Genomic DNA, 15977 nt, shown 5'->3' with positions numbered 1-15977 from the left:
TTGCTCGGGAGCCTCCCTTCGTGTCTCTGCGTTGGCATGGAGGGGTGAGGTCATCGGCACTCCTCTGCCGGTCCCTTCCGAGGGTGACTTGATCCTTCCCCCATTGAGGTACTTCTTTTGTGTTTCCACCTGTTTTCTCCTGCTAGGGAATTCATTTTTAAATCCCAAGTAGCCATCTCTCCTGACCCACCAGAGAAGGATGCCCGTTAGGAGGCTTCCTGTCAAATGAAAGACTGCTCCCATTCACAATAAATGTGCTTTTAAAGCCGATCCACGCGTGTTTATTCAGTGTCTGTTATACACCTGTCACTGTATAAAGAAAAACCAATATGCTTTTCTTTCAACATCTGTCAAAATGCCATTGCACAGGACACTTCTTGGGCAATAGCCCCCATGTACAAATTACAGGTGCTTTTACTGACCACTCACCCCTCAGGTACATATGACACAAGAAATGCACAAATAAACCAGTTTCCTGACTCCTGGCCAATTAAACCTGACATTACATAACTGCCATTTAAAAAAAAAAAAAAAAAAAAACCACAGAGGCAAACCCTCTAAACAGGATTTTCCTTCTTTAGCAGCCTCTGAGGAAGAACTGTTCTAATATGGTGTTTCTATTCCTGACAGGAATAACCCTTAATTATTATGTGCCTTAAGCATCTAGAAATTTTTAAATAGAATTTCACTTAATGTTAAGAAAATCAGAGAACTACGTCAGTGGCAACAGAAAAGACTTTAAACAGAGAGAGAGAGAGAGGGAGCGCTGGCATGGGGGAGGGGGACGGGGGAAGAAGAACAGATCTTGATGAGTTGTTTTTGAAGTTCTGGAAATCTTAGAGAAAAGACAGAGCATTGAAAGAAAGTCACCAAAGAAAATTAAATTCTTCCATAAAAGAATGTAAAGACTTGTCATTTATCAGGGATTAATGCATTCATCCCTGATTACATTTTGTCTCAGAAAATAAATAAGTCATACTTATTTCCAGAAAAAAAAATACATGGATATGCAAATGATAGGCACATGGTCTGATGTCTAAAAACAGGGCTCACTTCTAAGACTTTGAAAAACATGGTTGTCACAATGTGATTCTTACTAAGTACCTCTGTAGACATTATTCCTGTCATCCTTTGTTCAGTTGCATGTCAGTGGCCAATAATCTAGCAATAAATTTCAATATTTCACCTAAACTCTCTAGTGGTAGCTGCTGTTCATGTATATATTATCAGTCCAAGCGTGGCCAGCTCCAGCTGGCATCACTATGGGGATCCTCACGGAAAGAAGTCTATTCCCTCTTGTTGCGTCAGCTCTGTCAGCGAGGGATGCCTGCGGTTGAGCTGTATGGCTCAGTCAGCCAGAGGGGCTCACCGCCCTCCCAACAAGCTAGCTGGGCAGTGGGTTCTACCGAAGGGATAGTTAGAGCACAGAGTAAGTGCTGGGGCATACCAAGGCAATCAGGATGATTCCTGCTCTCAAAAATGTAATCTGCTACTGGAAAGCCTTGTCTATTGATGAAAACCAAATCTAGAGAGCTATATCAAAGGTCCTTGCACATGTAGGTCCTCCCATCAGCCTCCCGTGAGCAGTCAGCAAACAGTTTACAACTCTTACCCAACTTCTATTGATTGACTAAATAGATATGGTGGGTTTTAGATCATCATTCTTGTCATAATGGGACAGGAAGGTTCATGATGTGAGAGAGCAACACTGGGTCAACAGTTCAAACAGCATATCTGATAAGGACGCTGAGAAGCACACCTGTTGTATAATAAAGAATTTGACCAGGGGCTCCTGGGTGGCTCAGTCATTAAGCGTCTGCCTTCAGGTCAGGGCATGATCCCAGAGTCCTGGGATCGAGCCCCGCATCGGGCTCCTCTGCTGGGAGACTGCATCTTCCTCTCCCACTCCCCCTGCTTGTGTTCCCTCTCTTGCTGGCCGTCTCTCTCACTGTCGAATAAATAAATAAAATCTTATACAAAAAAAAAGAAAGAAAGAATTTGACCAGCATTTGTCCCCGCTTCCTGAGATATGCTCTAAATAGTTGTAATTTCCCAAGTGATTGGAAATATCTTTGTTATTCATTAGTCCCCTGATCCATACGTGAGTTATGCTAACAAGATGGTCTTAGGATGGGACTGACCACTCCAGGCATCATGTGATTACAGGGTTGGGGCTTTGAGTCGGGCAATATCAGTGGACCTCGTCCAAGGAGGGGAGGGGGACTAGAGATTGAGTAATCACACATGGCCAATAAGTCATCAGGTCTGTGTAATGAAACCTCAATAAAAACTCTGGACACCAAAGCTCAGTGGAGATTCTTAATTGGTTAACACAACAATGTACCCACAGGGAGACACACCCAGATTCCACAGGGCAAGGGCAAGAAAACTCCATGTCCAGCACCCTCCCTCACCTCATTTGGCTGCTCCAGATTTGTATCCTTTATAATAAAACAATAATCTTAAGTACAGCACTTTTCTGAGTTCTTTGAGTCATTCTAGCTAATTAGCTAATTGTGGGAACCCCCAAATTTGTAGCCAGTTGGTCAGAGGCGTGGGTGGCCTGGGGACTTCTGAACTTGCAGCTGGCCTCTGTCTGATTGGGGACCACACCCTTAACTCGTGGAGCTGACACTAATTCTGGGTGGTTAGCCTCAGAACTACACTGCAGCATTGCAACACCCATTCTCAATTCCTTAAACACATGCCAGAAATAATACCTTTAAGAAGTCAAGCTCTTGCAGCTGACCTGACCTCCCGAACCCCCAATCCACCTCCAACCCAGGCTGTGAACTTCCATGGTCCACTCTCAGCAAGAAACTGCCTCCAATGGGGAGAAAAATACAACTATAGTACAAGGCAGGCCTTTTGAAAAGTGATATGATTGAGGTATAAAAACTACATTGAGGGACATCTGGATACTTCATTCAGTTGAGGGTCTGACTCTTGATTTCGGATCAGGTCATGATCTCAAGGTTACGAGATCAAGCCCTGTGTGGGGGCTTTGCGCTCAGCACAAAGTTGGCTTGAGATTCTCTCACTCTCCCTCTCCTTCCTCCTCGGCCTCTCCCCCACCAAATAATAAACAAATAAATAAAATCTTTTTAAAAAATTACAATGAACACACAAAGAGAGTCCAGTGATTGACTGAGAGATTCAGGATGGCTTCACGAAGGCTGTCACAGCTGTGTACCTTAAAGATGAAAGTAACTTTAAAAGAGGGGAGGGCAGGAAAGCATAAAAACGGCATGAGTAAAGGGTCAGATCATGTGTCAAGTTTCATAATGACGACAATTATATCTTTTATTAACTCCTTACCACGTGCCTGAAACTGTGTTCAACTTATTATTTTGATATTCCAATGAAGCCTTAATCGTAGTCTATTATTATACCCATTTTACAGATGAGGAGACTTAGCTGAAGACACCTGATAAAGGCATCAGGCAAGCAGCCCAGTATGACTAGAGAGGAGACAGAAGTGAGCAGGGGAAGGTAGGTGGTGAAAAGCCCCCAGGTGTCTGTCAGAAACCCAATCTCTTTTTTTGTAGGCGATGGGGACCATCCGAGGTGTTTGTGCAAGAAAGTGAAGTCACCAGAGCCATGGTTTCAGGAGATAAGTATGGTGGCAGGAAAAACCTTCAAAAAGAGAAAGACTGGAACAGGGAGACCAGTTAGGGGACATTGGTCAGATCACTGGCCAAACATGATAAGAGAGCACGAGTGAGAACACAGGCAAGGACAGAAGAAATGAATACAGGGATGGGATGAGGGGGAGGGAGGTGTGGAAGGCAACTGAGATGCTTAAGGATCCAGCCAATAGGTGGATGGTGGGAAGAGTAGCCAGGAGAGGATGGTACAGTCATCCAAACGTAGCACCAAAAATACGTCTGTGCGTCCGATGTGTCTTTCCGTACTGATGTGTGGGCTTAGTACACTGTTCTTGATGCTTCCGCACATCACCTGAGTTGCTGGAGTTCACGTTCTAGATCAATTAATGGATAATGAAGTCACATTTAAAGCCCAAACTCAATACTGGTGGGCAACCCTCTAAGTCCACATCCCAGATCTCTGGCCCTCGGCTCTCCCCACCCTCTCTGCGGTTGACTTGCACCTGCTTTTGATGGATAATAAGCATCAGGGGATCAAATCAAAGGGTTTTGTCTAACTGGCTTTTTAGACTGCTGAGCTGAAGCAGAAGGATAGCAGACCACCAGTCTACCTATCGGTCTGATGCTATTCTAAATTACACACATCGAGCTAGTTTTCTTCTAGCTCCTAGGATTCAATGGGAATGAGTCAACAGAGCATGGAAAAGTAAACAGAAGTTGAACACAAAGTAACTCCCTCAAGGACGCCACAAAGAAAAATGCACAGATGACTATAGATAAAATTAATAATGGGTTTCCAGTGCTGGAATAAACAATCCTTGCTGTTCAAACCTGGTCCTTCTCACAACTTCCTGTTTTCTGGTTCTGCCTGTGCCGCCATATCTTGGTTCAACAAGAAAGGCTGCAGAATGGTTTCTTCACTAGCTGAGCTTCAGAATCAATAATAATGCTTTTACGAAGCCTATGAAATGCTCTGAGTACTCAGCTCATAAATATTACTCTAGATTCCACCGTTCACACTGCTAAAAGCCTAGGGCTTCCTAGTAACACTAACTACAGGAGAAAAGAAAGAGAAAGGAAAAGAAATTCAGCTTTCCGTTCCTCTAGAGAGGGAGCGTGGAGAGGCCTCGGGCTCTGGAGAAGGAAGGTGTCCTCTGGGGGGATGTCTGCTTCTCACATCCCCAGGAACCACTGTTCCTTTGTAAAGCACGCCTTTGAAAACGTTTAAAGAAGACATACTGAAATGCACCCTTACACAGGGCCCCTGACACATAATCAATATCCCTTTAAGCACACACATCTATATCTTGCATTAACCTTGCATTCCACCATGATTTAGGAGATATTTGCTGTGCTTCATCTCCAAATCTTTTCTTATCTGACATCATTCCATAATAAATACATCATCATAAAGAGTCTCCACATTGAAGGCACCTTTCACAAACACTTCTTTTTTTTAAGATTTATTTATTTCAGAGAGAGACAGAGAGTGGGCAGGGGGGTAGTGTGGAGGGAGAGGGAGAGAGAATCTTAAGCAGATTCTCTCGGAGCCCAACCAGGGGCTCAATCTCACGACCCTGAGATCACGACCTGAGCCAAAACCAAGAGGTAGATGCTTAAAAGACTGTGCTGCCCAGGCGCCCCTTTCTCAAACACTTTTAAACGTGACAGAACTCAGTACCTGATGTGTAAATATAGTCTTCTAGAATGATTTCAAAAGATACTAAAATTCATGAGATACCATCAATGGTTCAATAAGGTAACTGAGAATCCGATCAGGTTGCATATACACTGGAACCTTTCTGTTTGGTTCAAATAAAATGTCTCCACTCCTCACTTTCAATCGTCCAATGTTAACAAAAATACAAAAACGAAACAAAACAAAACAAACAAAAAATAAAAACCTATCATCTTCCCACGTCAGGTCTATGTCAAGGAGCAAGAGGTTGAATGTTTTCCTATGTAGTATGTAATTAAAAAGTCAGGCAAGGCATATTATATATAATTGATGCTAACCAGAACTCCCACAAACCACAATATCCTTCCAGAGAAACTGTTACTTTTAACAATGTGACACTTCCCCCTCTCTTTAAGGGGAAATACGAAACAATTTTCAATTTTTATAATTAAGGGAGGGCACTAACATTTGCATACCTAATAGGTGTCATTTGATGTGTAAAGGCTTACAAAGATTTCCCCCATTTAATTTCTATAGTGCTCCTGTTAGGTAGAAATTATTATCTTATTTCACAGATTATAATTAAACCCAGAAGAAAATTAATGAACATCAGTAAGGAATCTTTTAGAACCATACCAAGTTTTGAAACCGAGCCTGTAAGCAGTGAAGGGAAATCCTACCATGTTCATTATGGCTTGGCAATGGCGAGCCTCAGTGGGGAGACTTCATCCTTTGGTATTCAGACTCTGGGAAACCTAACCACCACACCACCATTCAGGTTCCTCAAAGCCTACTCTCAAGCCAGCTTCTCACATTGCCCAACCTCTGTCTGCCTGCCCAAGAGAAAGCAGGCTGGGCCGTGCCCCAACCCGGGGGGTAACACAGGGCTACACTGATGCAGCACGACCTTCACACTCACTGATGCAGCTAATCTCTATTGAGTGCTAAGTGCCAGGCTCTGGGGAAGCGGAGTGAGCAAGGCAGATGCCCTCAGAGCCACCCCAAACTAGAAGAGGGTACTGACAGATAAATAAGCACACGGTGCCTTCCTGGGATGGTGATGGCTCTGAGGGCTGAGCGGACTCCTGAAGGCTGACGGGTATGGGGTAGGATGCGGTTGGCCCCAAGAGTGGGAAAGCAATGGTTATCTGAATTCATGAACTCAGTATACACAGCGTGGTCCTCAACGGCAACTTTCAGTGCTCCCTGATGTGTGGGGCATTAAGAATATGAAGCGAAACTAGTGTTTCTCAAATTTTGTTGACCACCGCTGCCGGTAAAAATATTTTTTACGTCATGATCCAATACACACTGTACACACACAACTGGAAAAAAAAATGTTTACCACAACAATACTCATTTCACTACTCAGATGCACTCTGATATTCCCTCTTTCTCGCGCGCACGCGCTCTCTTTCAGTTCTGGATACAACCCTCTAATGGTGGCAAGCCACAGTGTGAAAAACATTGGTATAAACCTTTTAATAGGCATAACTATTATTTCTTTGATGTACTTCCTCTTCTCTATCCTCTTTTTCCTTCTTCATCCCTTAGAAAGTACCACTGAGAAAATAAAAACACTACTCTTTACTGGAGGTCTGCTATACGCCAGAAACTGCCAGAACCTTGGCGTGCACTGTCTCCTTAGTCCCACGCAGCCCTGTAAGGGTAAGCATTACCATTCCCGTTGTATGGATGAAGAAACCGAAGCTTAGAGATCAAGGGACTTGCTCAGCAGAACATGATGGAGCCAGGATTCAAATCCAGTTCTGTCTTGCTTCGAAACTCCAATTACACCACAGTGCCTTTTGTGACAAGTTCTTAAGTAATTAAAGCTAACTTAATAGCAAGAATTTCATAAGTCCCCTTGAGATAACTCAAGCCCTTGGCGGGTTACAGAACTGGGTTTGAGAGGTCTAAACAGAGATAAGGGAAATAGATTGGTGGAAAAACTCTCAGGTATAAATTCAATTTCCTTCCGTGTCCTCAGAGCACCCTTAGTAAAGGCAATAACAAGGACTGACCAGCAGAGAAATGGTAAGTGAGAGCTAGTGGAGCGTTGGCCTAGATAATCGCCCTCAAGACAGGCTGGCTGAATGGCATTGACCGTTCTGGGCATCTCATAATGAGCAGCACCTGGCTCAGCATCTCCCAGGCTATAGACAGTCAATAAATATTCACAAGACGAACGCTAACACAGGCAGAGTGAAAGTAAACACGACGCACAGCTCCTACTGTTTTATTTTTAACATCTCCCAAAATGATGTTAAGTGAAACTATTTGCTGGGAGGAAATCTTATTTGGAGAGATAGTTAAACATATTGAGCACAGATATTTGTGTTCTTTCAGCCCCGTATTTAAAGATACATTTGACACAGATAGAGGGTATACCAAATGTGGGCAGATCGGGACAAATTCTCAGCCCCCAAAAAATGTCCGCAGAAGTGATGACTTGGGGGAATTATTGACAAGGTCCTGCTTAAAACTATTGCATCATTAACTGGGGCCTCCCCTGACCTAAAATAACTAGACTTTTGGTGCCAGTGCATTAACTGGCCAGTCATTGACATTGCTATTTCTGAGCTACAATATTTCTCAGAAAATCTGAAGAAATGATGTATTCTTTACAAACACATGGTAAGTGCAATTTTGACTTTCACACGTGATAAATTAAATAATTTATTTGCCAAAGGGCCTTGGAGTTTATATTCTTTGGGTGGCTTGTTGGGTAGTTTAGCTTGGCATAGAAATTCACATACAAAAATGAGGTATGTTTTTTGTCTAATCACAAACTGTTATTTTCTCAACATCTCTTAGCAATAAAAATATTGCCTCGTCCTCTTTTCTTTGCAAGTTCCATGATGAAAAAAAAAATCCTGAATGTGCTAAAGAATCCACCGCCTGCTTATGAAACATAAAGGCTATGAAAACATGGCATGTATTCAAGTAGACCAGCTTGTTTTTAAATATTTTAATAGTGTGCGCTACTGCATTGGGAGCTAAATGTGTATTAGGCCCATCTTACATCTAGTGTGTAATACACTTTGATCATTCTATCAAAAGATCAAAATTTAAATATTATGTAAATTATATTTTATACGTGTTCTCCTTGGCGTGAAATCAAACAGAAAACTTTCTTCTCTAAACACATGAGAATATAAACAAGCAACATATTTAAAGTGAAGAAAATACTCACTACTTCATCCCATTAAAAAAATGCCCCCAGGTATCAATTAAAATAAAAAGCTTTTATGTTTTCTTAAAATAAACTTAAATGTCTGTTTATCCTTTCAAATTATCAAGCATATTCTTGATATTTATGTTAAAGGGTTTTTTTCCACAAGAATGCTACATAAGTCCTCTTCATGAAAACTCTGACAGATTATGTAAATCAACAGAAATGAAATTAAAGAATACTGAATCTCCAATAATCAAAAAAAGTTGTCGTTTTAACTAAATGTAAAGTATGAACTTTAACTGGATCTGGTTTAAAAAGAAAAAAGCAGCTATAAAAGGCATTCTTAGGACAATGGAGGAAATGCGAAAAGAGACAGGATTTTAGATATTATGAAATGTTGGTTAATTTTCCTAGGTGTGACAATGGCTCTATGACTCTTTAAGAAAATATCTTTATTCTTAGTACGTGGATGATGTAGTTTTCAGGGATGACATATCAACATATGAAACTAACTTAATGTGTGAAACTGACAAATGGTCTGACAATAATAAATAAATTTGTGCATATAACTAAATAGAAATATGAAACCAATGTGGCAAAATGTTAATAACAGTGGCATTTCAGTGGAAGATATACAGATGTTCTTTGTATTATTCTTTCAACCACTTTGTGTATATGCAAATTTTCATAGTAACAAGTTGTGGAGGGAAGGACAGCCATTTTCATTTAAACATGGACATATATTGACTCTTGAGCCAAACTGGGTACAGATAAAATATTGCTCTACATGGACACAGACTGTTTCATTTTCCAGTAACAGTATGCTTCAGAGAATCAATTTCCCACCATTGACCCGGAGAAATTATGGCAACCCTTCTGGCCAAGACCACAGGGAACAGCTGATTGACATACACCACCTGAATTAGAGCGGAGACCATCAGAATCCCCAGAGGGTAATCCACACCGCCCAGCAAGTTTACATGGCAACCTGTGCCCTTGGAAAAATAAGGGTTGAGACCACGGGTCTTCCAGCCTGGAACCTTCACAGCAGACAGCACCTGCAACTTGGCAAGGCTCTGTTTCTGGAGACAGAGTATCAAGCTGTGACATGAACTTAAAGCTAAATTAAACAAATTGACACTATCAATTCGAATCATTCACCCACTAAAGCTAGATTTCTGTCTTCCCCTGTGGCTCTGCTCAACAAAGTGAAACACCAGGCTTCATATTAAGCAAGAAACCTGAGATGCTATCCCCAAAATTCCACTTAAACCCCATACCAAAGCACTTGAATTATATAAGAAAGTTTAGAGAGAAAAATCTGTAAGCATTTGATTTAGACATACCCAAAGTATTTAAAATAAGATGTGGTCCCTATGGAACAACACAGCAGGATGTTTCCCACCTACAGTTAGAGGCTTTTTGTTTTGGGGTCCAAATCTCAACAGTTCTGGGCACAAGTTCACTATTAAGTCAGAGCGCAAACCAGCCATCCACGACTTGCTGCAGAATCTGATATTCTTTTTTAATTGGACTGAACTGAAACGAAGGAGTAAGCCCTGAATTTTCAAGTGGCCCCATGCAACCAAACACCCTCTCCTTCAGTTGTACCTCTTTTTTTTTTTTTTTGGCCTTTTATTTTTATCATTTCTTTTCTCCCTAAGTCAATTCTTTATCTATACGTACGTATGTGTGTGCATAATTGTGTATGTATACATGCACACATAGATATGTATATGATACATGTTCCATCATATCATATTAAATGTAATTGTTCTCTCCTCCATTTCTTTCTCTCCTTGTCTTTCCTCTTCTGCTCCCAATTCCTCCAGAACCACCACGGCCACCCAAAGGCATTGTTATCACCGGGTTAAACTCCAGGCTGCAGAGCCATAAAGAATCTTGATGTGGTCCATAAAGACTGATCGAATCAGGCCAAGGGCTGGAGTAGTTACGGGAAAACGGTTCACTTTCCTTTAAACTAAAGAACAATTATCTCGTTTATGGGTTGTAGGAGACCCTTTCCCATCTAGGTACTGCTGACTGCCTTTGATGTTTAACCAGTCCCTCATACCTCTCTTTAAGAGAAGCAGGAGACCATGACACTGAAATCTCATTCTTGCTTCATGTTATCCCGGTAAAAGGCATAGTACAGGAGGGTTGAAAACATTGATGAGTTTGGGCAATATCTGTCAATTTCACTTATCCAAAAAAGTCCTGAATTCTGTTCAGTGCCCATTTTCTGATTTCTTGAAAAGTTTCTAGTCTATCCATAAGCACTAAGCTAGACCCAACCGAAACACAAAGAGATTAAAAAAAAAAAAAAAGTTCTTCACCAGAGACATATGAGCACACTACATTTGTTTACTGAAAATTTACTGTCTCTGAAAACACGGTCACATGAGTGAAGTGTCAATTAACTGTGGGCCCTCCATCTCCGGAAGTCCTGAACGAACCTACTTCAAAAACTCCAAAGAGAATGAATCTCTGGCAATATTCCAGCCAAAAGGCTGGGGACCCTCTGCCACCTCCAGGCTGGAGTGGACTCCACAGGGGAACAGGGAAGAAGGCAACTCAACAACCAGGGCCAAGAGCCCACAGCTGAGAAGACTCTGGGGTGGGCGGGGGCTCCACAAGTAGAGAGACACATGCCCCAGGGCAGCAAGGTAGACATTTGGAACCAATGGCCAATGTTTACCCATCTCCAGATTCTAGGAGGGAACTGAGCCCCTTCCTGAGCCTGTAAAGATTAAATGAGTCAGAATGCATAACGTGCTGAGAACAGGGCCTAGTACATGGTCGGCACTGTATAAATGCTAGCTAACTACTACTAGTATAGGCTAAAAGCACGCCTACAAAAAAGCTTGCCAAAAGAAGGTTGCCTTCTTTCATCCTCACCAACAGACCTACTACTAACCAGCCAGAAATACCTATGTCACCATTCTTTCACTCCCTGTGTAAGCTCGAGGATCTCTGCAGTGGTCTCGGCTAAGACGAAGCCAGACTTCTTTCCCTAGCAACTAGGTTCAGATATAAAATTGCAATATGGCAACATCATATGATTCAAATGGAAAGCTGACATGCACTTCAGAGCCCACACTTTCTCGGTGTGTAGTTCTGCAGCTTCTAACAAATGTGCCCCACTCTGCAACACTGTGAGCCTCAAAAACGAACCTGGCTGAAGACACACGCAAATTGCCCTGCACATGAAGAACGACACCCATGCCATGAGCCTCCAGCAAAGTCCCTGGCCCAAGAGTCTGTGGCATAAACAAGTCATTGGCCACTGCCCCTCCTGCGCCACACAGTGCGTCAGTTCTTCAGAACAGGCAGATCCACTCACTCCTGTGTTCTGAGGCGGGGCCGCACCTGGCATGCCGTGTTGACAATACTTACGCATTACAGTAGGGCTTCTTGTCATAGCCTTTGTAGTTGTTCATGTTGAGAGCCATCTTACAGACCTCACAATGGAAACATCCTTTATGCCAATACTGAAAAAAAAATAATCAATATTTAAAAGTTGAGATCAATGCCAGCGCTTTCCAGGACGGGCACAGAGATATTTTTAGCGCCTCGCCGTCCCCACCCCGATTTGAAAAGACTACAACGAAATGATTGTAGGTAACAGGAGATGTGTTTGCCTACTTTCGCTGAAGTAAATAAGGCAGGCAGGCTATTCAAATTGAGTTTTAAATGAATCCCCACCCCAAGTACAGACTCCGACGGAAGAACTGCCAAGGCGCTAGCCGTACTGCACTTCTAGGAGCAGCCCGCATGGAATCCTAGACCGGTTCATGGAGGAATGGAGCCCGTGGGGTGGCTTCAGAAGGGAGACGAATCCAGCTCAAAGTGCCTACACACGGTGTTTGTAGCACCTCAGTCAGTGTGGGTCCGCCGGAAGTCAGGCAACCCGAAGGAGCGGGAGGGGGGCTATGTGAGTACCCCTGCGCACCCCCCATCCCTGTCCAGCTTCTACTCGGTTGTGGGGAAGGTGGCCTCGGTCCGGATCGACTGACGGGATGGCGGTGTGCTCTCACGAGGCACTTGTATCACCACACGAGCGTTTCACAGGGACCGCCTCCGGCTGGTTTCAATTATCAGTCACTCAGGAGAGCGCCGGGGTCGTTCTCGCAGGCTGTTCCACTCCATCCACGCCCGGGAAGGGCAGGGAGCAGGGCTGCAGGGGCCGGCCTAAAGCCACTTCCTCTGGAATTCCCCAGCCGGCTGGCCGAACCCCCCGTGGAGGCCGCTCGCCGCGCCGAGCCGGGCTCTCCGGCGGGGATTATTCCGAGCAATGCCGCAGCGGCCGCCCCACGACATATTAATTATTATTTGCCTCTCCGCCTCACCGCCGTCACGGGAGGCGCTGGGGCGGCGGTGAGGTGGGGTGCGGGCGGATCCTTTGGACTGGGATGCGGGGCGGAGAGGGGCAGCAGTGGTGGAGGGAAGGGGTCCAGCTTGCGCTCCCCGGACCCTGGGCCGCGCGCCCTCCGCCGCAGCTCTGCCAACGCCGGCGCAGCCCCGCACCCTCGCCGCCCGCACCCCGACGAAAACCCTTGCGGGTTCCAACATCACCCGCGCCAAGCGTGCTCTCTCGATACTCCTGCGGGCGTTTTCCTTTGCGTGCCCTCCCCTGTGCCAAGACACACACAAACACAGAGACCCATTCCTCTCCTCCCGTCCCAGATGCCAAAACTTCTCAGAGCAGGTGCAGCCCGGCGCCCGGCAGGTCCGGGCTGGCCCGGCGCCCCCTCGCTCACCTTATCCAGGCAGTTGACTTTCTCCGTGGGATACACGACTTTTCCGCAGCGGGCGCATTGGGGGTTCATTGTCGCGGTTCCCAGGGGCGGCGGCTGTGCGGCAGCGGCTGGGGGCTCCGAGGAGCCGCTGTGACATCCCCCGGCGAGCCCGGCACCGCCTCTGGGCAGGCGGGAGGGCTGCGGGCGGCCGGGCGCCGGGGTCGGGAGTCGGCGCCGGACCCCTGGTGAGCCGGGCGCGCAACGCGCGGGAAGGACGGCGGGGGCGCGGGTGGGTGCGCGGCGGGGCCTGGCGCCGGGGGGCGGCCGCGCTCGCTGGCCCGGCTCGGCTCTGGCTCGGGCTCCGCGCCGCTCGCTCTGCGTCGCTCGCACTCCAGGTACCGGTGACTCACACAGACACTGGCTCCCGCCCCTCGCGCTCACTCGCTCCCCCGCCTTGCCGCCGCCGTCGCCGCCGCGCAGGCCAAACCCACCGGCGCGCCCGGACCCAAGTGGCAGGGAACGAGCACGTCGGGCACCCGGGAGGGAGGGCGCAGCGGGGGGAAAGGGGGAGGGCGAGACCGGGAGAGCTCCGCAGGCAGCCGCGCGCTGCGACTGCGAGGCCTGGGAGCGAGCCGGAACAGCAGCCGCAGCCGGGGGCGGCCAGGTGGGCGGCGGCCGGGGAGGGAAGCGCTGGGGGTGCGAGAAACTGGGGGAGGGGGTGCTCAGACCCGCGCACTCCCTGCCCTTCCTCTTCTGTCTTCTGCCCCAGCGGGGTCACCCCACTCGCAGGTGGGGTTCCTGGTACCCAGGGGTCGCGGGCTTGAACCCGCCCTCCTCCTCCAGCCCCTGCGCGGCGGGCACCAAAGCCCCACGCAAAGCCGGTCCCCGGGCCGAAGCTGTCCCGGCCGCGCGCGGCCACGCGCTCGGGCCCAGGAGCCGCGAGACCCGCAGGGACCCCGGAGACTCACGTCCCCGCGGCGCCGCGCGTGGTGTCGCGCCCGCTCGCAGGGGCGTCTTCGGAGAAAGGCGGCCCCCGGGCGCCTGTGTGAGGGCGTCAGACCCTAGGTGGGGAGGCGACTTCTCTCACGGTCTCCCAACCCCTCCACTTTTTGTATCTGTTCTTGGGGAACGAGTGGTCATCTTAGGCCCCATCAAGCCTTTCTGGATTAATAAACGGTCATCATTCATTCTGCTGTGTGTCTCTGTGTGCGTGTGTGTGCACTGTATATTTTTACAGTTAAACACCACAGAATCTACCGAAAGTTCTTCACTTGCATGAAGGGAAGCAATTACAAACTCATGGTCCTAACCAGTAGGTCTAGAAAATCAGGCTCAAGGCTGAGGGCAGGATGAAACCAACCGGAATAGAAAGCAGTTTTAAGTTTCAGTAAGATCTCAGGTTGTGGGACTCGCTTTATAAAAAGCAGCAAAATGGAGCTACAATGCCTGAGTTCAAAGCCCAAGCCTGCCATTTATTAGTCCTGTGACTTTATGCAGCCACTTAGGGTCTCTATGCCTCAGTTTTCTAATCTACAAAATGGGGATACCGTAGCGCTACAGAAACAGCTCCCACTCTCCTACTGTGAGGATTAAATGAGTCAGCAGCTCTGAAGTGCTTCGATCTGCCTGCCTCTTGGTAAACACTACATAAGTGTCAACTAGGATTGATCATAGGTTGGGTATAACAAATAAGCAAACACATTCCGTGGCTAGCACACAGATTAAGACTCAGTAATGCCACATAGCAACCACTGTGACAAATATTTCCGTCATTTTTTTAAAGTCATAGCTGCAGCCTTTCGTGAAAAAAAGAAAACGATTGATTTCTGAGCCTCTTTGGCAGTCTGCACTGATGAAATCTCATTCCTAATGATGCTGTGCTGCTTGACTTTTTAAAAGATAATTTCTTAAAAGAGATTCACCAGTGCAAGAGCCTTTGAACCCCTCCTTGCCCTGCTCATAAATCCCCCTCAAAAGCAAATAAAACAATAATTTGCTGTCAGAGAGGATCAGTTGTCATTTTAAAATACCTCAGAGCCCTTTAAAAATGCTTGAAACCATGGATAAAGCTGGAGGATTTTATGCTAAGTGACATAAGCCAGACAGTGAAAGACAAATACTGCATGGTACCACTTAGATGTGGAATCAGAAAGAAGGAAGGAGGGAAGGAAGGAAGGAAGGAAGGAAGGAAGGAAGGAAGGGAGGGAGGGAAGGAGGGAGGGAAGAAAGTGTAACTTATAGAAACAGAGAGTAAAAAAAGTGGTTGCCAGGGACTTGGGGGTGGGGACCATAGGGAGAGGCTGGTAAAGGAATACAGACTTTGAGTTATAAGATGAATAAGGTCTGAGGATCTAACATGTAACATGGTGACTACAGTTGAGAACACTGTATTCTACAAATGAAATTTGCTGAGAGTAGAACTTAATTGTTCTCATCAAAAATAAGGTAAATATGAGAGATGATGTGCATGTTAACTCAGCGGGGGGAAACCCTTTTACAAGGTAGATGTATATCAAATCATTACACTGTACACTTTAAATATCTTACAATTTTATTTGTCAATGATGCCTCAATAAAGCCGAGGGGAGAAGAAAGAACCACAGGATATCTATTCTTGAAAGAAAGAAAGAAAGAAAGAAAGAAAGAAAGAAAGAAAGAAAGAAAGAAAGAAAGAAAGAAGAGAAATGCCCAAGAAAGGCATATATGATCATCTGAAAGGAATAATTTTTTAGCATTTAGATTTTCATGACTATAAATCATAGAAATAAAATATA

At 45.8% G+C, this 15977-nt stretch overlaps 1 protein-coding gene across 2 annotated transcripts in view; it reads right to left on the bottom strand.

Moving 5' to 3' along the window:
* The window catches only part of NEBL (nebulette), a 335915-nt gene extending 322490 nt beyond the window's left edge, over window positions 1-13425 (bottom strand). The window contains exons 1-2 of one of the 2 annotated variants that reach the window (XM_040645356.1): window positions 13225-13425; window positions 11861-11955 (exon numbers count right to left, since the gene is read on the bottom strand). In XM_040645356.1, the coding sequence (XP_040501290.1) occupies window positions 11861-11955; window positions 13225-13293 (164 nt within the window). In that variant the 5' untranslated portion in view covers window positions 13294-13425. The remainder of the gene's footprint in view (window positions 1-11860; window positions 11956-13224) is intronic. The other variant, XM_040645354.1, reaches the window with a different exon arrangement.
* Window positions 13426-15977: the final 2552 nt, after the last annotated feature.

This window comes from Ursus maritimus, unplaced genomic scaffold (assembly GCF_017311325.1).
Source record: "Ursus maritimus isolate PB19 unplaced genomic scaffold, ASM1731132v1 scaffold_31, whole genome shotgun sequence".
Lineage (NCBI taxonomy): Eukaryota > Metazoa > Chordata > Mammalia > Carnivora > Ursidae > Ursus > Ursus maritimus.
The sequence above is the reverse complement of the archived record's forward strand: the minus strand, read 5'-3'. Positions and strand labels throughout refer to the sequence as shown.